The sequence below is a fragment of the Microcaecilia unicolor genome, chromosome 6 (genome assembly GCF_901765095.1).
Source record: "Microcaecilia unicolor chromosome 6, aMicUni1.1, whole genome shotgun sequence".
Classification (NCBI taxonomy): domain Eukaryota; kingdom Metazoa; phylum Chordata; class Amphibia; order Gymnophiona; family Siphonopidae; genus Microcaecilia; species Microcaecilia unicolor.
The window spans coordinates 132,835,376-132,859,949 of NC_044036.1; the positions used below are offsets into that span (position 1 = coordinate 132,835,376).

General features: G+C 44.2%; 1 protein-coding gene across 5 annotated transcripts in view; it reads right to left on the reverse strand.

The window, feature by feature from the left end:
* Positions 1–24,574, reverse strand: part of TMCC1 (transmembrane and coiled-coil domain family 1) — a 150,714-nt gene that overhangs the window by 62,565 nt on the left and 63,575 nt on the right. Inside the window, exon 1 of one of the 5 annotated variants that reach the window (XM_030205758.1) lies at positions 17,902–17,925. The exons of 3 other annotated variants lie outside the window; for them this stretch is intronic. In XM_030205758.1, the coding sequence (XP_030061618.1) occupies positions 17,902–17,904 (3 nt within the window). In that variant the 5' untranslated portion in view covers positions 17,905–17,925. Of the gene's footprint in view, positions 1–10,483; positions 10,907–17,901; positions 17,926–24,574 lie in introns of those variants that run through there. One more of the 5 variants, XM_030205757.1, reaches the window with a different exon arrangement.

A 24,574-nucleotide genomic window follows, 5' to 3' on the forward strand; every position in this document is an offset into this window, starting at 1 on the left:
GGTCTGAAGACGTCTATACCTACTGCGAATACATGCACACACTCCAAAAAATGGGCTGCTGCTCTCTGCCCCTCTCTTTTACAATATATGTCATTAACTTAGCATCTCAAAACCAGGTTTTGCTTCTTTCATGCTCATGTTCCACTGACACCTCTGTGTTTCCCAAACACTAATACCCAGCAGACACATTCTAAGCCAACAGCTGTTTTCCTTCGTGAATTCTTTGTTCCCTCTTCTGAACTCTTGATTCTTCAGGTTTGCCAAGGTAGGACATCACTAAAGTTCACTGATGAGCAAAAATTCCCACTTTTAGTTGCTCTCTGCCAAATTTAAATTCTAAAGCATGACCCAGTTTCCCATCAACAGAAGGAAATATCACAATTCTTGTCTTTTAGTGTTGAAAAGGGTGCTAAAAATCACTGTTCAGAAGCAAGACATTTAGGCTAGTAGTTTATTTTCAAAGGGTGTAAGAGTGAAGATCCTAAATTGTCCCTTTTGAAAATTTACCAAGGCTGAGTTCCCACATTTAGGATTTTAAAACTGACGGGCTGACGCTCAGAACCTAACGCCAGTGCTACAGCCAATTAGCACAGGACTAGTGCTGGCATTAAGCTGCAAAGAATGTTTAGAGGGCAGTAGCATCGGAAACAACCCGCCCACCAAAGATGAGCACAAATCGTATTTAAATGTAGGAAAACGGATGTAAGCGAGGTCATCAGGTACTCCCTGCCATTGCCCAGAGAAACAACCCACACACACAAAAAAAAACCTGCCCTACTGGGGGGGGGGGGGGGGGGGGGGGGGGGGGGGGGGGGGGGGGGGTTCAGGGTTGTCCAAGTATTCCTTCTGATAAAGAATAGTCATATGGCAGGTCTGGAGCACTTGCTGAATGCAGCTTAAGTTCTTTGACAAACCAAGCTCTCGCAGATCCATCCTGCTATCGGAGGTCCTTTTCCTTTCAATTTTTAAATCAATTTTTGGTTTAATTTCAGAGGGGTTAGGAGAATTACTTGTTGTTCCATCTGCTAGTAGAAGTATGGCTTTTGCGAGAACTTTGACATTAGGTTTTTTTATCTTTTAAAAAATATTCATTTTAAAACTATTGAGAATTCCTTTTCTTTTTCTGGGACAAGATTATAGAATATGTTACCGTCAGATATAAGACATATATCCTCTTATTTTTCTTTTAGGAAAGGTTTAAAGACTTATCTTTTTGATCATTAATTGGCATATGTTCGTTGCTGTTTACTATATCAATTTGTGATGTTATTGCTCTCTATTATAGACTTCTGTTACGTTCCTCACCTGTACTGCGGCCTGCACAGCCAGTTCGCCTCCTAGCGCTATCTCAGCAGCGGTGGCTGGCCATGCTGGCTGTCGGCCATGCTCGGTCCGGTCTCGATGGCTGGCTATGCGAATGTCGGCGTTGGCCACACTCGGTCCAGTCTTGATGGCCGGCCATGCGATTGTGACCTTGGTGGCCGGTCATGATGGTGGTAGGCATCGGTCATGCCTGGTATGGTCGCAATGGCGGGCCATACTGAAGCAGCCGTGGTGGCCGGTCAGATTGGCTATCGGCATCAGGCTCGCTTCGATATCGTGGCCGGCATATTGGTTCGGCCTTGAAGGCTGGCCACACAGACTGTCGGCGTCCCGGAGGTGGGACTTCCTTCCGACGCGGATCTTTCGCCTCGCCTGATTGGCTGCCTCCCGCTGCTGCTCCACCCCTCTCCAGCAGCCAACCAACCCAGGATCGTTCTCTCCAGCTGACTGAGGTTACTGCCAATGAGGGGACTATTTAAGAGCCACAGTCTCCTTCATTCTTTGTTTTGGCTTCTATCGTTATAGAGGTTTGGTGCTTGCGACTGAGTGTCCTGCTGTCTACTTTGCTGTCTGCTCTGACTATTGGATTGGACCTGACTATTCTCTGTTCTGCTGCCTGCCCTGACCCTTGGATTGGACCTGATTATTCTCAGCTTTGCTGCCTGCCATGGCCGGCGACTGTGCGACCCCGCTCATATCCCAAAGTCCTGGTGGCCACCTGCACCTGGAGGCTCAACTCCCGGGGAATGGTGGTCGCTTCCCAGGTGAAGCTAGGGGTTGTCCGGCTGCCTGACCGAGTATGGCACTCTTCTTCTGTCCACCGTGCTCTGTCAAGGCACAAGGGCTCACAACCGCAGTACCTCAGGAACTGTAACAACTTCTCTTGATAAGTAAACTGCCGTGAATTATTTTTTTGGAAAACAGGCGGTATATAAGACTCCAACAGAACAGAATAGAATTGAAATACAAGTTACGCCTCTCCAGAGGAGGGGAGGGATGCGAGGGGACCTCATATGACTCCTCCTTTGAGAAGTAATGTGGATCTTCATCTGACTCTCATGAACAGTCCAACTCCTTGCAATACTCCATATGGGCAGAGTGAGATTCTGCTATCACAGCTCAGTGGAACCATCTCCATGTCCCAGAGGGTGCAGAGGTACAGCCCTACTCTGAGACTCTGGGGAAGCGTCTCCCAATTTTGAAGGCAGTACTATATGGGTTGATGTTGAAGTCAACATCTGCCAAGGCACTGGCACCAAAGACTGCTCCACAGGCAGGCTAGGGGCCTCAGGAAGGAGTTGAGGCTGAGCCTTAGCTGGCGCAAGCACCCTCAATGCCTGAGCGGCATGTAGCTGAACATCTGCGCCAACTCCTCCCTAAGAATGGTACTGCTCAAGGGCAGGCGCCAGAAAAGGCTGGGGAGCTGGTTTGGAGACAATAAGAAAGAGCCAGTGTCAAACTAGAAGCAGGAAACTAACTGCTCAAAGACTGGCATACCGGCACCTCCACCAAAGAGGGTGGGAGCTATCCTCTCAGTGCTGCCATTTCTCAGGTACCGGTGATGTTGATGCCCTGGCGCTCCTGGCAATCTACTTTGTAGGGGACAGATGCTTGTGCTTCTTTGGCTTCCCTTGATGCTCAGCATTATAGTCCCTCAGTACTGATGAGGACGACGTTGAACCTGTGTTAAGTCCGATGCTGATCAATCCCGGGGCCTACTATCAGCGTCCGATGTCGAAGGAGGTTCTGCAGATACTTGAGCCGCACCATGCAGGAAGATGGGAGAAGTCTCGCGGTTTTAAGTCCCACGAGAGTTCCTCAACTTCCTGCATGGCTCAAGTATCTGCAGAGCCTAGCTGTGCAGGGAAGAAAAAGGACTGAGGTGGTGCTGAGAAGAGAAAATCCCGAGCCCTGCTGTTGAGGTAAATGTGGGGAGAGGGTATACATTAAATTAAACAAAAATGATGGGGGGGGGGGGGGGGGGGGGCGGGGAGGAGAGAGAGAGAGAAAGAATTGTGTTCAATAGGAGAAAGCCAGTAGGAAAGGGCAAGAGAAATGACAAAAATGCATTAGAATTTCTAATCATTGCCGGGGCAGAGTGGTCTGGGCCCCCTGCCCAGCACCCCTCCATCGCCACACTACTGTCCCCCTACCGCCGCAGCTGACGCCCCCCACTGCCCCGGTCCTTCCTGAAGGGCCCTGGTGGCCTGGTGGTCTCTTGGGGGGGTATGTTTTTCCTTCTCGCTGTGCTGCAACTATTTCACCTGCTGGCCCCGCTGTGTCTTCAAAATGGCGGCTGAGACTTCCCACAGTAGTCTCGCAGGTGTCGCGAGCCTCCTGCAGGGAGTCTCGGCCATCACTTTTAAAGTACGGCAGTGCCAGGCAGGAGAACACCAGCAGCACAACGGGCAGGAAAGAACATGTTTTCCCCTGCAGAGGCCATTAGATCACCAGCGGCACGCCTTTAAAGACAGGACCAGGGAGGGCTGGAGTGTGCGGCGGCCATCCGGGCAGAGCCCCCTAGAGCCTCTGGACCATCGGCCACTGTGCGGTTGACCAAATGGTCAGTCCGCCCCTGATGGTTGCCCACCCCTACTTCTTACATTTCTAGCATTACTTCTAATTGAACCTTCCTTAACGTGGCCACTAAAATGACCCTCTTACAGAGGGATTTCTGTACTGATGAAATACAGCAGAAGGAAACAACTTCAGGAAATGTAGTTATATCAGGAAACGCCTTATAAAACATTCATTGTTCCCATTTTTCAGTGTACAGTAAGAGTGTTTAATCTCTCCACCCTACTCTCCCAAGGAAACTTCACTTTCAGCGTTAAAGAAAAGGACAAAGGGGGGGCCCAGTGGCACTTTCAGTTACCCTCAAATTCTTTGGGAAGGGGTTGCTTGCCGTTTCCTCCATACTTGTGCTTATGATGTGAGAAGTGCATAGAACCTCCCTCAGGTACATAAAACCACAGGACTAGTCAGACCACATACTCCTCATGTTAGTGAAGGGTGAGAACTGGGCAGTCCCCCTTTCAAGTGTAAAGAGCACTTTAATGTCTAGATCTTGGGTTTCTTTGGAGCAGAAGCTGCACAACTGGTTATAGCCATTAGATAAATATTTCCACTAATATGGTTTGCTGGCACTGAAGCAAATATTTGCAAGTCTTAAGAGTGTTAGACAGATGATATACCGGTATTTGATGTGAGGCTGGTAATACATACCAGGTTTCAATCAGAAAATGCAGGAAGGACAAAATATCCTTAAAAAACCCTGCATTATATGAGAGAAAATAAATGCCAGAAAGGTAACTCAGAGGACCAGTCATTCTGAGCTAAAAATGATGAGAAACAGAGAACTTTAGCTCACAGGTTCAAATGGAGGCTCCTTTGGAGAATGCAATATAATATTCACCCTGGGGTTCCTATGAAGACAGAGCGACCTACAACAAGCTACATATTTTGCCCTCAATTTCTCAGCTCTTTGTCAATTTGGGACTCTTAAGTTATCACATCCAAGCAGGAAGACAAAGAATATCCGATATTAGAAATAGCGGCCACATGAATCCTCACAATGTATTAACATTCAGTCCAAGTCTAGGATGAGGGGAACCCCCCCCCCCCCCCCCAAAACTTGGTAAACTGAAGCTCATCTCTGCACATAGCACAAATACTTTCCAGCAAAGCTGATAAGTGGGATAGGAAGATGCAGTTTTTATTATACCCTCTGAGCAAGGAGGGTCAAGTATCCTGGGCAGTGCAACAGGCCTAGACCTCATGCAAAGATTCAATGAACCTTCATTCAGATGCACTAAGTTTACTACAGACTGATTCAGGGGCTTGGACTGGTACAAGACAGCGGCAAGAGATCCACTGAATTAGACCACAAGGCACAAAGATTACACTGGGCCCTAATCTCTCATCACTACCCAGAACTCACTGAGGCCCAGATGATCAAAAGCAAACCAGGGTGCTACAGACCATTAGCGCCGCACCAGCACCCATATTTGACTGCACCCCAGGATCAGAGCCAGTGACCGTGTATAACAATGTGCTCACCAGCTCTGAACGCTAATAGCATGCAAATGCATGCTAAACAGGGACATTTGTATTCCTTCTCAATGGCTAGTGGGCAGCATGCCAACCAAGGGCGCTGCTACTGCTGTAAACCCTATATCACCTCGGAGCTGGCGTTACGGTTTAAAAAGCATTGGGGAGGAATGGGGAGCCCTGTCCAGCATGCATCTAGATGCTAGCAGAGGCCCCCCCCACCACAAGAGACCCGACTCCCCTGGTGGTCTAGTGACCTCAACCCCCCACCCATACCTTTAGATGATGGAGACGGGAGTAGCACTCCCGCCTCCTTCCAGCGCTGCCTCCAAAGTGGCAGTGCCCTGCCCAGTGCATCTTGGGATGCTGGGCAAGGCTTCCCTACCATATTAGGCACAATCCTCCCGCACTTTCCCCTTATGATCAAAGCTAATAATGCACCTAAGTTTGCAAGTTAATAGCGTTATAAATACATAAGTATTGCCACACTGGGAAAGACCAAAGGTCCATCAAGCCCAGCATCCTGTTTCCAACAGTGGCCAATCCAGGTCACAAATACCTGGCAAGATCCCAAAAAAGTACAAAACATTCTATACTGCTTATCCCAGAAATAGTGGATTTTCCCCAAGACCATTTAATAATGGTCTATGGACTTTTTCTTTAGGAAGCCAGCCAAACCTTTTTTAAACTCTGCTAAGCTAACCGCCTTTGATCATTGGGGAGTTAATTGCTCACGTTGTTCCAGTACTATTTTTACAGCGCTGTTTTAGACCAGCATGGGGTCTGAGAGAGCACACCTAATGCAGTGTCACGCAGCAGGACAGGAAACATTGCAAACAGAATTCCATCTCTGAGAATGATAAACAGACATCTCAGACCACTACTCTGAAAACCTTCAAGGGATAGCTCACATTCAGATTCTGTTCACTTTTTTCCTTTTCAGTTCCTGTCTGTTGCACACATGCAGTGTTGTACACCATAACAGTGTTAATGCATAAATTAATCACTACATAGTTCTGGGCTCTGTTGCACATGGTACTTTATGCCCTCTGGAAGTACCCATCTACCTCCTCATTTTGCCCCAAGGGTCAGAACATTTTTTGTGTTACTTCATCTCCAGGACCTCTCCTCATGCTGCAACCACAAGCACCAGGTGACAGGCCAAGGCCACTCATTTTACACAATAATAGGAAATATGTTTCCTTATCAAGCTAACATTTCAATAGTTTACTGTTCTGGTGGAAAAAAAAAGAACAGAGCTCAGCTGTCACTGCAGTGCACCCCCACCCCCTTCACTCCTGTCCATGTATAAGCCAAGAATTTAAGAAGTGTTTCATCTCTGAGCTTGGCCCATGTTTGTGATCTCTTTTCAATTTTTCACAAAACAAATACAGAGGTCCCTAAAGAAATCCCATCTATTCCTTTACCACAAAGAATGCACCGATTTTCTTCCTGGTAAGGCACGTAGCATTCTTTCCCTGCTGTCGTGTCCTAGGATGACCACTGATCTGGGACAGGCCTATCAGGAAACACCAGACCCTGAATAGGGCTCGCTAAGGCTTCACCACCTGATTGATTTGATCCTGGTTTTATGCCACAGTCCAAATGAACTTGTAAGTCCTGCCTTTTCTAAGGACAACTGAAGCTACAACAGTCCATAAACACCATGGCACAAAAACCAGAACAGTATCCGTCTCTCAGAATTGATCTGGAGAGACCCCAGGCCTCCCAGGAGTTCACAGCTTAGCCAGTAGTTAACATTTTTTTTTTTTTTTTTGGAAGAACCATTATTTCATAGTTCTAGCCATCAGCATTTCAGCCTGGTCTGACGAGACAAAAATATGACCTTTAATCAGATTTGGTCCCTTATGATTTGATGGAATTACAAGCTGATTTTACAGCACACCTGCTCCTCTATGATGATCTCTCATACCCCAATTCCACTCCAAACTATGGGAGAGTTTTGCAAAAAGTTCACCTCAGGAACAAAATATGAAAAAAAATAAGAGCATGTTGAGGTTTTAGTTGGCTGAAACAGTGGCAGAACCCTGGAAATCAGCTTCAACTGACAGCACACATGTATATATAATAGCTTAGATTATTTGTACTTGATATACCGCCTTTGCCAAACTGAGCAGATTGAAGAGGTTTACACAAAAGTTAAATTGTGGAAAGCGAAATGAACTACAATAAAAAAAATAAAGAAAAGAAAATAGGAGATAACATTCATGTCAAAGGATGGGAAGGAAAGGGGAAGAAAAGGAATAAGGTACTCCTGAGAATGAGTGTGGGCACTGAACAATAGATTCATTACAAGTAAAAGCCAATTTGTAAAGCCAAGTTTTTAGAGCTTTTTTGAATGTGTCCTGAGCCAGATCCCTGTGGGATATCTTTTGGGGATATTGAGTTTGAATGGTGGGGTGCAGCAAAGAAGAAAGCAGAGTGACAGGTGCATTCCAAACTAGCCTTTTTAGGGCCAGGGAGAATCAGTTGATGGTCATTGAGGGATCTCAGTATACGAGCTATAGAGTAAGAGATAGTGAGCAGTATAAGATAACCGGGAAGACCAAATTGAAAAGTGAGAAGAAGCAGCTTGAAGAAGACCCTCTGTTCAACTGGTAACCAATGATGCTTCTCAAGCTGGAGTGGAGCAGTCATCTAATCAGAGAACCCAGGGTTCAAACCCCACTGATCTTCTTTGTAACCCTGGGAAGGTCACTTAACCCCTCCATTGCCTCCGGTAGTGTCAGCCTGCTGGGGACAGAGAAATACTTCCTGTATCTGAATGTGCCTTGAGCTACCATGGAAAAGGCATGAGCTAGTCACTTTATCCCTGTGCTTATAATTAAACAAAATTTACATAACTCGCCACACCCACAGGGCAGAACACTGCGCCCATAATTCAGCTCCTACTTACTTTATAGAATAGTAATGTAACATTGGAAACGCGTGCAAATTTTTGGTGTGAGCACGCGCACTAGCCATAGAGTTTGTGTAATGCTCGTGCCACAAACACAAAAGGAAGAAAGGTAGTTTGATTTCAATACTGATGTACCTAAAGGGTTGTTTGAAATCTGGTGCTTTTGTGCATTTACAAACTTAATTTATAGCTGAGAGACTTGGAGGGGGGATAATGGAACGGGGGCCCATCTCTAAGGACGGCCCCATAAAGGGCAGGGCAACCCGTATTATCGAAACAAGATGGACATCCATCTTTCGTTTCAATAATATGGTCGGGGACGCCCAAAGTCATGAAATTTAGGTCGACCTTAGAGATGGTCGTCCCCGGTTTTCGGCGATAATGGAAAGCGAGGACGCCCTTCTTAGAAACGACCAAATCCAAGCCATTTGGTCGTGGGAGGAGCCAGCATTCGTAGTGCACTGGTCCCACTAACTGAATGGAAAAAGCCCTTCCCTTACCGATCCGGAAAGGAACGGGCATGCATGAAGGAAATTGCATGCAAATGAGCTGTCGCTGTTAGCTCATTTGCACACGATTTCCTTCCTAAGGAGGGGAAGCGACGGTAGTTGAGGACATCCAAAATGTGGATGTTTGTGAGAAGGACATCCATGCCTGCTATGCCTCCGACACCACCTTTATTTATTTGGATTCTGGATCACAAGTAGCAGCAGTGGGATTTGAACCAGTGCAAGACCAGTGCTCTAACCACTAGGCCACTCTACTCCACTTCCTTGAAATTTGGCCGTCCCTGTGGGGGGCAGTTGAGGACGTCCAAAATGTTTGAAAGAAGGATTTCCACGCCTTCGTTATGCCTCCACTGACACACACATACCTCTCCCCCCCCCCCCCCCCCCCACAGGAACGGCCAAATTTCAAGGGAGTGGAGTGGAGGAGTAGCCTAGTGGTTAGAGCACTGGTCTTGCAATCCAGAGGTGGTCAGTTCAAATCCCACTGCTGCTACTTGTGATCCAAAATCCAAATAAATAAAAAGGGTGTCGGAGGCATAGCAAAGGCATGGATGTCCTTCTCACAAAGACATCCACGTTTTGGACGTCCTCAACTGCCGTCGCAGGGAAGGACTCCTCAACTGCCATCGCAGGGACGGAGGCATAGCTTGAAGGACATACTTTAAAAATAAAAAGTTTTTGAAGTTGTTTTTTTCGGGGTGGGAGGTGGTTAGTGACCACTAGGGAAGTCAGGGAAGGTCATCCCCGATTCCCTCCGGTGGTCATCTGGTCAGTTCGGGCACCTTTTTGATGCTTAGGAGGACGCCCATCTCCCGATTTGTGTCGGAAGATGGGCGCCCTTCTCCTTTGAAAATAAGCAGGATAGCGCTATAGCACAGGTCTGGAGGCCTAATGCAGGCGGCACTGCCAAAACGCGTCCTGTTTCACCAGACTTCTGATGTACTTTGAATAAATATTTGCGATGGACCCTTTAAGGCTTGATTTCCTTGAACCTTTGTTTGTTCCTTACTTTTGTCTTTGCTGTGTGGTTTACATCTGTGAGGAACCCTTCTCCTTTTTCCCTTGTAAATGCTTACACCTAAATGCTGGAGAAACACGGGTAACTTACAGTATTCTATATGTTACTCTCTCAGTGTGAATTCTGCACATGCTCCATCCACGTGCACAGCCACCCGTCAAATCCATGCTATGTACGGTATGTGCATATTTACATCTACATATGCTGATATCCTAATCATTTATGCACATATTTAGCATATTCAGAACTGCCCCCAATACTAGCATCCACTCCAGAGGTGGCTGCAGGCATAGACTGATTGAAATATTTTAAAATCCTGCAGAAATGTAAATCCTAAAATCTGCCGGGTCATCACCCTGAACCACTTCACCAGAAGGATGCCCTATAGTGTAGTGAGTTCTAGCTGGCATACTGGGCTCCAGAAAACCTGTCTTTCTACTGGATTCGGTGCTGGTGCAGCTCACCTCCCATCAAATTGCTAATCACACAGGCATTCTGCTTTTCTTCCTTGAGAAGCCGGGACCCTAAGCTACAGCTAAAACCATTCCTTGCCAGCACAAAGACTACAGCTTTAAACCTTATGTCAGGAGAACAAAACCACACCTCACAGAACAAAAGGCATGGAGACCTCTTTCCAGATGCACAGACTGTCACAGAACCCACCTTAGAGAACTGCCTCCTGAGGCTAAAGCGCTGAACCATGGTCACCGTGTCTTCAGACAAAGAAAACCCACTAGGGCAAAGGAGAAAGGAGACACACCGACAGCTTCCTAAAGGCACTCGAGGTGAAACATCCCAGCAGGCTGGTGGCAGGCAAAGCCGAGGATATTCCCATACAGTTCTTTGGTTTATTACAAATTGAAATAATAATAGTAATTAAAACAAAAAAAAAAAACCTTAGTGCTTCATTGTTCTTGGAAAAATCTGCTGAGAAGCAGAAAAGGGTGGAGAAGAGAGGAAGAATTCCAGGGCTATTCTACCCTTCAAAGGCTTCCTGGCAGCATTTCCTGTGAGTCAGCTGTGAGGGTCCAGGCAGGACCACCAAGCCTCCCTCCTTCTCAGCGGTTCTCCCAGGGTGGGGCTCTCAACATTTGCCTTAAGTCAGAGCTATAACTAATCTAGCAGCCAAAATCCTCACCAAGCAGAAATACAAACACTGAAAGCGCTTCCCTTAGGGGGTGGCAGCAAGCAGAAAACCCCACCTCTTTTTCCCCACACATAGACCAACCTCTTTTCTTGTTGAAAGCACAAACGAAAAGGTTTCAAGTGTGTGATGTGCAGCTTAGTCAGAGGAAGCCACTCAGCATGAGTCAAAAGCTGCAGGTCAGGGGGATGGGGCAAACATATCCCTATGTATCGCCCCCCCCCCCCCCCCAAAAAAAAAAAGAGCATCAAGCCTGGGGACTGCAAGAAGTCTTTTATGTAAGCTGATAACCCTATGTCCAGGCTCACAGGGCCAGTCTAAGTAGACCTGATTAAAAAAATTCCCACCTTAAAACATTATGGGACCTGCAGTCTAGCTGAACACTAAGGAATTACAGGCCACATCAGAGGGGCGACAGTGTGCCAACACTAAGAGAGCAACTGCCTAATGCAAAAGTTTAGCCACTCAATGCTATAAGCAAACAGCAGACAAATTAGTGCTGTATTAAAAAAGTGTGTGCTGTTATAAAACAAAACCAGCTCAAATCCAGATCCTCTAGGGTAGCATTTTCTGAAATGCTACCTGTTCCACGTGCAGGGCCAAAGAGACAGGCAGAGCTCCGGAGTCTCAATGCGTGGATGAGACGATGGTGCAGAGAGGAGGGTTTTAGATTTGTTAGGAACTAGGCAACATTCTGGGGAAGGGGAAGCCTATTCCGAAAGGATGGGCTCCACCTTAACAAGGGTGGGACCAGGCTGCTGGCATCGGCATTTAAAAAGGAGATAGAGCAGCTTTTAAACTAGAAATGGGGGAAAGGCCGACATTTGCTCAAAAGCGCATGGTTCGGGATAAGGTATCTTGCAAGGATACCTCACAAACAGGGAAGATAGGGTTTCTGGATAGTGAGGTTGCACAACAGACAGTGGTAGGCCAGGTGCCCTTAAATACAACTAAAGATCAGACAAAAGATGGCAAATCAATAGTGTCAAGTACTAAGCATCATGCAAATAGGAACAAAAACATACTCTGAAATGTCTATATGCAAATGCTAGGAGTCTAAGAAATAAGATGGGAGAGTTGGAATATATTGCACTAAATGAAAAATTGGATATAATAGCTATTACTGAGACCTGGTGGAAGGAGGATAACCAGTGGGACAGTCATACCGGGGTACAAAGAATATCGTAGTGATAGGGTGGACCGGACTGGTAGAGGGGTAGCATTGTATATTAACGAGAGCCTTGACTCAGATAGATTACAAATTCAGTAGGACACATATCACACCTTTGAATCATTGTGGGTTGAAATTCCATGTATAAAAGGGAAAAGGACGGTGATAGGAGTGTACTATCGTCCGCCTCGCCAGGATGAGCAAGTAGACGCAGAAATGATAAAAGAAATCAGAGATGCGAACAAAATGGGCAATGTGATAATAATGGGTGACTTCAATTATCCAAATATAGACTGGGTAAATGTAACATCGGGACATACTAGAGAGGTACAATTCCTTGATGAAAACAAGGACAGCTTTATGGAGCAGCTGGTGCAGGAGCCGACAAGAGAAGGAAAAATTCTAGACTTGGTCCTTAGTGGAGCGCATGATCTGGTGAGGGACGTTATGGTACTGGGGCCGCTTGATAACAGTGATCATAATATGATCAGTTTTGATATCAACCTTGAAGTAACTACAGGAAGTCAAATACGTTAGTGTTTAACTTTAAAAAAGGAGACTATGATAAAATGAGAACGGTTAAAAAAAAAAAAAAAAAACAACTTAGGGGGGCAACTGTACAACAGGAATGGACGTTGTTCAAAAATACCATCCTGGAGGCCCAGGCCAAACATATTCCGCAAATTAGAAAAGAAAGACGGAAGTCCAAAAGACATCTGGCGTGGTTGAAAAGTGAGGTGAAGGAAGCTATTAGGGCTAAAAGAAGCGCCTTCAGAAAATGGAAGAAGGAACCATCTGAAAATAACAAGCAGCAGCATAAGGAGTGTCAAAGCAAATGCAAGGCGCAGATAAAGAAGGCCAAGAGGGATTACGAAAAAAAGATAGCATTAGAGGCAAAAAAACATAGTAAAATTGTTTTTGGTATATTAAAAGCAGGAAGCCGGCAAAAGAATTGGTTGGGCCGCTGGATGACCAAGGGGTAAAAGGGGCGATCAAGGAAGACAATGACGTAGCGGAGAGATTTGAATGAATTCTTTGCTTCGGTCTTCACTGAGGAAGATTTGGGTGGGATACCGGTGTCAGAAATGGTATTTCAAGCGGACGAGTCGGAGAAACTTACTGACTTCACGGTAAACCTGGAGGACGTAATGGGGCAGTTCAGCAAACTGAAGAGTAGCAAATCTCCTGGACCAGATGGAATTCATCCTAAAGTACTGATAGAACTGAAAAATGAGCTTGTGGAGCTACTGCTAGTGATATGCAATTTATCCTTAAAATCGAGCGTGGTACCGGAAGATTGGAGGGTGGCCAATGTAATGCCCATTTTTAAAAAAGGTTCCAGGGGAGATCCGGGAAATTATAGACCCGTGAGTCTGATGTCGGTGCCGGAGAAAATGGTAGAGGCTATTATTAAAAACAAAATTACAGAGCACATCCAAGGACATGGATTACTGAGATCGAGTCAGCACGGCTTGTGTGTGGGGAAATCTTGCCTGACCAATTTACTTCAATTCTTTGAAGGGGTAAACAAACATGTGGACAAAGGGGAGCCGGTTGATATTGTGTATCTGGATTTTCAAAAGGCGTTTGACAAGGTACCTCATGAAAGGCTACAGAGGAAATTGGAGGGTCATGGGATAGGAGGAAATGTCCTATTGTGGATTAAAACCTGGTTGAAGGATAGGAAACAGAGTGGGGTTAAATGGGCAGTATTCACAATGGAGAAGGGTAGTTAGTGGGGTTCCTCAGGGGTCTGTGCTAGGATCGCTGCTTTTTAATATATTTATAAATGATTTAGAGATGGGAGTAACTAGCGAGGTAATTAAATTTGCTGATGACACAAAGTTATTCAAAGTCGTTAACTCGCAACAGGATTGTGAAAAATTACAGAAGGACCTTACGAGACTGGGAGACTTGGCGGCTAAATGGCAGATGACATTTAATGTGAGCAAGTGCAAGGTGATGCATGTGGAGAAAAAAACCCCGAATTATAGCTACGTCATCCAAGGTTCCATGTTAGGAGTTACGGACCAAGAAAGGGATCTGGGTGTCGTCGTCGATAATACACTGAAACCTTCTGCTCAGTGTGCTGCTGCGGCTAGGAAAGCGAATAGAATGTTGGGTATTATTAGGAAAGGTATGGAAAACAGGTGTGAGGATGTCATAATGCCGTTATATCGCTCCATGGTGCGACCGCACCTTGAGTAATGTGTTCAATTCTGGTCGCCGCATCTCAAGAAAGATATAGTAGAATTGGAAAAGGTGCAGTGAAGGGCGACTAAAATGATAGCGGGGATGGGACGACTTCCCTATGAAGAAAGACTAAGGAGGCTAGGGCTTTTAAGCTTGGAGAAGAGACGGCTGAGGGGGAGACATGATAGAGGTATATAAAATAATGAGTGGAGTGGAACAGGTGGATGTGAAGCGTCTGTTCACGCTTTCCAAAAATACTAGGACTAGGGGGCATGCGATGAAACTACAGTGTAGTAAATTTAAAACAAATCGGAGAAATCTTTCTTCACCCAACGCATAATTAAACTCTGGAATTCGTTGCCAGAGAACATGGTGAAGGTGGTTAGCTTGACAGAGTTTAAAAAGGGGTTATACGGTTTCCTAAAGGACAAGTCCACAAACCACTACTAAATGGACTTGGGAAAAATCCACAATTCCAGGAATAACAAGTATAGAATGTTTGTACGTTTGGGAAGCTTGCCAGGTGCCCTTGGCCTGGATTGGCCGCTGTCGTGGACAGGATGCTGGGCTCGATGGACCCTTGGTCTTTTCTCAGTGTGGCATTACTTATGTACTTTAAAAAAACACCACTATGGTAATACGCAGCCCATTCCTCACTTACGAGACCTATTACTGAGCAAGTCAGGACTGGCTCAACCATAGTCAGAAAGGAAGACAGACAGACGAACAAAAGAACAGTCCACCAGACTCCACATCCATTCCCCCTCCCCGACACCCCAAAATTATCCCTGGTGGTGTACTGGACCCAACCATCCTTCACTACTAACACCCAAAACAAATTCTCTGGTGGTCTCCCCTCCCCTCACACAAGCCCCCCAGACTCCAACACACCTTAAGATGGAAGGCAGAAGCAATGTCCTCTCACTCCTGCCTCTGTGCTGCCATCTTGAAAAGGGGGGTACCTGACCCCACGTGATGGATCATTGGACATGCCACACAAGGCCAGTCTGCCATATTTATTTATTGCATTTATACCCCATATTTTCCCACCTATTGGTAGTTTCAATGTGGCTTTCAGTTGAATTAGTAGAAAACAGGTTAAATATTAGAAGCAGTGTGGTGTGATCAGAATAGTTCACATAAGATCAGTTCAAGTACGGGTGTAAGGAGAGGTGGTCTATATACTGTTAGGCTAAGTGTTGTCATCTAGGGGGAGTGTTTTGAAGAGGTGTGCTTTCAGGTGTTTTATGAATTGTAGGTATTTTATGAATTTTAGGTTTTTGGTAAGGAATTCCAGATTTTGGTGCAGACGTAAGAAAAGATTGTTGTGTATATGTTTTTTTTTTTAAATTTTAGGCCTTGACATTTGGGGAAGTGGAGAGTTAGGTAGGACCTCACGCTCTCTGTTGCATTGCGTAGTGGTAATTAGGTCAGAAATGTAGGCTGGTGTGAGGCCAAAGATCATTCTGTAGGAGGTGCACATCTTGAAGAATATGAGTGATTTAATAGGTAGCCAGTGTTGGTTTTGGAGCAGAGGTCTTGCTCTTTCAAATCGATTTTTGCCACATGGAAGTCTTGCTGCAGTATTTTGTGCAGTTTGTTCCTTGCATCCTGTGTAGATTCCGTTGCAGTAGTCTGCATTTGTAAAGACTATGGTTTGGACAAGGGAGCGAAAGATATCTTGTGGAAAATAGTTTTTTTTTTATATGTTTGAGTTTCCACATTGTCTGAAACAGAGGTCTTATAAACTATATAAACTACCTCACTCCTGAAAGAATTATTTACAAAAATGTATAATTCATCAATCAAGGGCAAGGGTTCTCAACCCAGTCCTCGGGACACACCAAGTCAGTCTGGTTTTTAAGATATTCACAATAAATATGAATGAGATAGATTTGCATATAATGGAGGCAGTGCATGGAACTTTCTCTCATGCATATTTCACTGTGAGTATATTAGCTGGGTGCCTCCAGAGGTCTAGGTTGAGAACCCCTGATCTATGGGAAAACCATCACCCTCAGCAGAAAACACAGTAAAGCATTTAATAAAACATAGCCATTTAAATATTACCCCCTTTCTTGAACTTTCTTGTTCTTCTCTAGCACTTTTCTTCATTTTTAAAAATTGTTCTGTACATTTTCCTGGGTTTTCAATAGGTTTAACGTGTCTACCTTCTTCTCATATATATTTGTCTTTCATCGTTCCTGTATTATTCTGCACTTTTGCTTCAAGTCTCCTTTTGGCAGGTCATCTTTTTGCCCCATCTCCCTCAGTCATGGATTAAGCCACAAGCTTTCTCTTGGGTTGTGAGGCAATGCTATATGCCTTGGTCCTGGGCTCGCCCAGTGCAGCAACAGAACAGCTGGAACCTGGGAAAGTAGTAATGGAGATGATGCTGAAGGAAAAGGCAAGTGAACTTTGTATAATACAATGTACTAATCGAGGACATGTGCTGGATGTGGCCTACTTAGATTTCAGCAAAGCCTCCGATACCGTTTCACATAGGAGGCTCATGATGATTTGATCAGAAATTGGTTGATTGACAGGCGACGGAGGATGGTTGTGAATGGCATTCACTCCACAGAAAGAAAGGTAAGTTAATTGCATTGAGCTCACTCTCTTTCAGTGGCAGTTGCAAGGTGTCACCTGCACCTTACAGTGGAGGATGAAATGACAACAGTAGTATTTCAACCCTGGTGTCCCTGGTTCTTGGCCTGATATTCCTAAGCTACTGCTACACGCTTCCTTTGTATGAGCTTTACATATTCCTTGGGTGAACAAACTTGTTGCTGATCCCTTCATTATGCAGTGAATCTAGCTGGTGGACTTCCAACATTGCAGTGCAATACCACTGTGCTGAACTTACCAGTAGTTAGAAAAGGTCAAAAGTTCCCAGTCACTCCCACGCTGAAGATGTAAAGTCAGGTGTGTCCAGAACTACCAACAGAAAGCTTTGTCAGAGCAAAAATTTACATCCGGGTTAGAGAAGCCGTGATGTTACCAGAAAGCAACTGTGGTTTACTGCCAGCTCTGTCACTGGATCTCTCATTATTCAAACAAAAACTGGAACAAGAATTAAACCACAGCAAAAAAAGCCGAAAAGCACTCAAGAAAGCTCTTTCTGAACTGGGCTGTAAGGAGCAGAAAAAAATGGCATCCACTCCCCACCACAGTAAAAAAATGAACTGGCAGGTCCCGTGCTCTCACAGCAGGCAGGAAGTCTCTTGCTCCACAATGCTCTTTTCAGCTCGATATAAAATATGGACTGGGCGTTGTGGGTCGTGTTACCCATATGCGAAAATAATAGGCCTGCTTTTCCTTGGAGAACTAATTTATGGCAGCATTAGGTAATACCCTGGTAAGCACTATGGTATACTGCACTATTGTACAGTGGCAAAAACAACACTTCAAAGTTCAGAGAAACGAAAAGAAAACAAGCTGTGATGCACCAAGGCTCAATGCATACAGCACGACTGCTGCAGTATTCTGCACTGATGATCTCCAGGGCAGTGTTCCCCTCCTCCTCTTCCCCCCTCCCCCCCAAGGAATGCATTTTGTACCCAAATTACTAACCATTCTGCAACTCAGAGGTCCCTGCGCTTCAAGGCTGATCCTGGCCAGAAGAGGTTACTGCAGCCTGTCATCACTACACAGAGGGATGCACGAGGAAAGCAAAGTACTGCACAGCAGAGAAAGGGGAAGTGGAAAAGAGAATAAAACAAAAATTAATCTTCTAAGGAGAGACTTCAGCAGACAACTTTGGGCACGGAACCGCAGCTGTTTGAACAGCCATGGTAAACACAATGTTCCCAAACATCACAGGCTGTGAATATTTACAATGGCAGGGCTTCTAGGACACCCATTCACAACTGCTGCTAATTTTACAATCTAGATTGTGCAGGAGGAGAGCAACAAGAGTAAGCAATAGCCCCGCAGGGCAAGAGCCTCCTCCAGCAAAGTCCACTTCTGCTGTCTGTCTTCTTTTCTGAAATTCAACCCAATGACTCAGTGGCATAAATTTTACCCAAGCAGGTCCAGGCAGTAGGTGGGAGGTGGCAGGGAGGGAAGGAAGGGCCCTGCTTCTAGCCAAACCTGCTCTGGGGGCCCTGCTGCATTCCTCTCAAAGTTAAAATTTGTCAAAAGTTCTGGGGCTACTTCAACTCTCAGTTTACGAACAACAATTCTTGTTGGCACAGTTACTGCACAGCAGCAACTACTTAAAATGCTTGTATCACCTTTATGGATAGAGTGAACATAAAATTAACATAGTTATTCAAGATGAAGCAAGAGGCCTGAACCCTCCGCTTCTTCTCAAAGACCGCGGGGTATGTAGTATCGTAAAAACCAGGTAATAGTGACCCACTGGGTGAGATTACAGTTGAGTGAATATTCTGCTCATATTTGCTTTCCTTAGTAAGTTGTTGCAGTTCCAAATCATAAAGTCAAAATCTCTCAACCAAGACACAGACAAGAATCTGCCCCATGTGTTCGTGAGTTTTGACTGGAATGGAAAGGATTTGTCCACTGGAGAGTGCAGAAAACCTTTATGTAAGGCTTGCCTACTGCTCGAACCAAATTCACTACTGAAGTTATTTTTTGATTAAGTACTTCAGAGTACATGCCGTAAGCAAGCTGTGGAAGTAAGGTTAGCTTGCCGTTTGCTACCAAAAAAATGAAATTTCTGGGTCTCCAACTTTCTTTTCAGCACAAACTCCCTTGTACTAAGCTTTCAAAATGAAGTCCTAAACCCTAATACAGGATAATTGTTTTTCTAGTTTAAAATCCTACTCCAGCCTGCTACCAAACTGTTTCATGTGTAACTTTGCAAACTAACTAGAGCATTCATACAAGCACCTGGGGGGAACACACTCCGTTAAGGAAACATCGCAACTCAGTAAGAAACTGCAGACAGCAAGGCAGCCAAGGTACAGTCCCAGGGGACAATGTTTTCACAGTGCTTGTCTCCACGTGAGAAAACCGGAGAAGGAGCGGGGTAACGTTTATGATACTGGTACACGCTGTATCAGAGCAAAGTCAACTTCAGACATGGACAACAGCAAGATAACTACTAGATCTGCCCAACTACAATTGTGGACATCTGATAACAAGTATAGTGCCCAGCTTTGTACAGAAATCAAACAATGAAACGTTAATCTGTAGCTTAGGCAAAGGAACAGCTTTGATGGTACTGGCTGAAAACACAGCATCTTATCCAAAGTTAAATTGGGTTTAGCACTAAAAGTGTCTCATATTTTATCATACACAGCTGTCCCTCCACTCACAGGAGCTGATTTCACAAATTTCATATGGACTAAATAAATCTTCAGCCTGTTCCAGACTTGTTTTACTTCAAAAGTCAAATATAGCCCTATTTCAATAGGGGTCTGACCTTTAGTGGATTGGCAGGTGATGCTCTTTGGCCGTCCCATGGGCAACATCTCCAAATGGCTTAGTTTTACATACGTTATCATGTGATTTTAGTTGTTTATTGCTCTCTTTGTATGCAGTGTTTTTGTTTTTTGGGTACATACTGCTCATTTATTGTTTATACAATAGAAATCAAACAAAATAAAACATGGAAAAGAAAATAAGATACCTTTTTTTTTGGACATAACTTAATACATTTCTTGATTAGCTTTCGAAGGTTGCCCTTCTTCGTCAGATCGGTAATAAGCAAATGTGGAAGATGACAGAATATATAAGTGAAACATCCAGTGAAGAGAAGACGGGATATACGGAAATATGATGATGATGGAATATAACACTTTGTTTTAAGGAATGTATGTTTTCTTTTGAATTTATGTGAATCATTATTGCTGGATGTGTTTCTTTGGCATGGTCATTAATAAAAATGTTGACGCATAACCAGAGAGGATAGGGGTGGGTGGATCAAGTGTTAAAAGTGTGATGACTGCCTTTAATATTCTGGTTTTACTGTGTACATGTTGATATTTGAATTTTTGTATGCTCAATTGATGGGTGGTTATTTTGAATTGTCATCAATAAAAATGTTGAAACATAAGTGAAACATCCAAGCATTTCATTGACAGTCTCACAGGGTGGGGGTGGGTAGGAGGTATGCATGGGAACATCAAAGCATTTCATTGATAGTCTAACAGGATGGGTGTGGGTAGGTGAGGGAAGAGGGAGATAAACAGAGAAATACAACTTTATGGTTTATAATGGGCTAGAAAACCCAGATCTTTGTTAAGTCCTGTCTGTTGGGTGTCAAACTATTCAATCATTCTGACTTCAAAGGTCTTACGTTCCTGTATTGTTTTAAAGTTACCTTTCAGGATTCTTACTATGAAATCACTGGTACAGTGTTCTGGTCTGGTAAAGTGCTGCCCCACAGGGGTGGGAACCCGGCTGGCACCAGCATTCTTCATGTTATGTCTATGTAAATTAAATCTTGTCTTAAGCATATGGCCTGTTTCTCCAATATAGCATCCTTCGTTACATTTTTTACACTGAATGATATATACCACATTGGAAGATGAGCATGTGAAAGATTCCTCTATGTTGAATATTTTTCCTTTGTGAATGACTGTGGGGTCCTGTGAAATGTTTTGGCATAGCTTGCAGCTGGGTATATTGCAGGGATATGTGCCCTTCTCTTCTTTTTCAGTCTGTGTTGGGAGTTTACTTCTGATTAGCTTGTGTTTTAAGTTGGGTGGCTGTCGGAAGGCCAGCACTGGTAGGGCTGGGAATATCTCTTTCAGTAATTCATCCTCTTGGAGTAGAGACTGAAGATCTTTTATGATTTTTCGTAATTTTTCTAGCTCTGGGTTGTACATCACTATAAGGGGGATTCTGTCTGTGGCTTTTTTTTTTCTTTGTACTGTAGCAGATTTTCCCTGGGTGTTTTGAGGGAGGAGGCAATATTTTTGGAGATTATTTTGGGGTTGTAGCCTTACCTTTCGAAGGATGCAGTCAGGATTTCAAGATGTCTCTGTCCCTTGGGTCAGAGCAGATACGGTGGTATCTTGTGGCTTGGCTGTAAATAATGAATCTCTTTGTATGTGAAGGGTGGAAGCTGGAATTGTGGAGGTAGCTGCATCTGTCTGTGGGTTTCTTATATATAGATGTTTGTATATAGCCATCGCTGATTGAGACCGTGGTGTCCAATTGTACATTGTTCATACAGTAATCTATTGATTTTGTCTGCATAATGTAAACTGTTTTGCTGTCACCCATGGAAGGCGGTATAAGTGTCATGGAAAACAACACAAGTTCATCACCTTATCCATAGGTTCCACTGTTAATACACCTGTGCATCTGTTTAGTCACCAAACCATAATGAACATGTCCCTCACATTCCAAAAACCTCTAGCAAAATTGCTTAGGTTAAAACATGATTACAGATGTTTCATAAAACAAAGGAAAGAGAATCTTTATGACCAACTAGGTGAGTTTCCCCAGTCCCTCCAAGACAGTGTTATAAGACCTGTCCATGCTGAAACTGGCCAATGGACCACTACACTGTCTCCACCAATGGCCAATCCAGGTAATTTGAAAGCACCCAGCAGATCCATTCACAGCTGCTCACTCCCTGAAGAGGTGATCTGGGAAACCTCTTTGGCAAGCCTGACAGTACCGGGAAAAATAATAGAAACTATTATAAACAAGATCAGTGAACACAGACAAATATGGTTTAATGGGAAAGAGACAACATGAATTTAGCCAAGGAAGCCTTGCCTCACAATAGAGCCCAACTGAATCCAGGATCTTCAGTTTCTGCCAAAACCAAATCTGCAACCGAAACTGGCGAAACAGAATCAGGCCTGTCCTTGCTACTGCATACAGCCAGCCTCCACCCCGCCCCCCCACCACCACGCACACAGCCTCTCTTCCGCCCTCCCAGACCCACCTGTCAGCCAGCACCTCTCTTCTCAGGCTTACCTCAGGTGCCCTGGTAGTCTAGTTTTATTTATTTATTGCATTTGTATTCCACATTTTCCCACCTCTTTGCGGGCTCAGTGTGGCTTACAATAAGATATGAATAATGGAAATACATTTGTTACAACTTGGTTATGGGTTACATTGTACAAGTTATGCGAGACCATCGAAGTATCGTTAGGAATATAACAATGGGACATCAACATTGAAACATTGGAAAGAGACAATGGGAAGCTTAAAAGGCAGTATTAAGACACAAAGACATATGGTGTACATATTTCTGTGAGTAAATGTATGAGTGATGTGGAATTACGGGGGATGAGGGTCAGAAGTGGATGTATGATGCATTGATGATCAGTGAGTGTGGACTCTATGTGTTTTGGCTCTTTCCATAAATTGTTTCAAACAGATGGGTCTTCAATAATTTGCGGAAGGAAGCTTGTTCGTAAATCGTTCTTAAGTTGCGCGGCAGTGTATTCCAAAGCTGCATGCTCGTGTGAGAAAAGGTTGACGCGTGTAGCGTCTTGTATTTCATGCCCTTGCAATTAGGGAAGTGGAGGTTGAGGTATGTTCTGGATGATCTTTTAGCATTTCTGGGTGGTAGGTCTATCAACTTGGACATGTAGGCTGGGGCTTCACCGTGAATGATCTTGTGGACTAATGTGCATACCTTAAAAGTGACGCGTTCCTTAAGTGGAAGCCAGTGTAGTTTCTTTAGTAGTGGTGTTGCCCTTTCATATTTTGGTTTTCCGAAGATGAGTCTGGCTGCTGTGTTCTGGGCAGTTTGAAGTTTCCTCAGTATTTGCTCTTTGCAGCCTGCGTATAGTGAGTTGCAGTAATCCAGATGGCTGAGGATGAGGGATTGCACTAGGTTGCGAAAGACGAATCTTGGGAAGAATGGTCTTATCCTTTTCAATTCCACATGCAGTAGAACATCTTCTTAGTTTTGTTTTTTGCGTGAGTTTCGAGTGTTAGGTGGCGGTCGATAGTGACACCAAGGATTTTTAGCGTTTCTGAGATTGGAAGGTTTAGGTTTGGTGTGTTTATCGCGTTGAATTCATTTGTGTTATATTGGGAGGTATCAGGCATTGAGTTTTTTCTGCATTTAGTTTCAGACGAAATGCATCTGCCCACGTGTTCATGATGTATAGACTGATTGATTTCGTTGAAGATTTCTTTGATGTCTTGTTTGACTTAACAGGGGCAAGAGCGATTCAGAGTCACTCTTGCCCCGGCCATCTCTGCTGCCAAAATGGCCGTGAGCTTCAGCGGCAGTCATAGGACTGCAGCTGGTATAGGCAGGAGCTCCATTCTATCATACAAGTCACCACAATATTGATGTCTCCAGAATGCACTGTAGCTCTTTTCATGACCTAATAACAGTAGTAAACTATTCTACTCCATCACGCTCATCAAGGGTACATTTAAATAAATGCACCCTGACCAGAGTTCCGTCTCTTCCCTGGAACATACCATGTGAAACCCCTCTTGTAAATATTAGGGCCCCCTATTCTACAAGATATGACAAGTCACTGTCATCTACCCCCACTGTTATACCCTTCATAATACGTGATTCCAGAGTGTGATTTGCTTCCTGCTGAATTCTTATCCTACTTGGCTCTCCACCAACCTTATGAAATATTTATTTATTAGGATTTATTTACCACCTTTTTGAAGGAATTCACTCAAGGCGGTGTACAGTAAGAATAGATCAAACATGAGCAATAGACAATTACAGCAATAAAAATATTCAAAAACAATACAAAGTATGGCATGGTATACTATTTACAATGTCAACAAAATATGTAATAGAACATTATAAGTGATAGCAAAGGGTAAAGCAAAGATGTAACATATAGAAGGGTAAGAAAGTAGGAAGAGTTAGAAAGTAAGGTGATTGAGTTAAAGAAAGTTGCACATGAGGTCAGAGATATGGTTAAATGTTATCTCAGCAAGGGTAGGAGCAGGGCCGCCGAGAGACTGGGTCGGACCCAGTTGCCTCCTCATGGCTAGTTCAGTCTACTCTGACATTTTAACATATTTAATACCTCATTATCAGGGTGTCCCTTTTGTTATCCTCTTCCTGTCAGGTCTCTATATTTCTATATCTTTATTTAGTGCTGTGCATTATAATTCTCCAATCTCATTTTATTAGACTACTGGCATTTGCAAAAAGATTAAATGCATCCTTTTTATTCCAATTCACAACTAAATTATTAGCAGCAGATGAGTTGGGTAATTTGGAATCATTTCTACTTGTCTACTATACATTTAATTTTATTTGAACTACACCTACCATGGCTTTTTCAACATCCTCTTTTTTTTTTTTTTTTAGAATACTCCTATT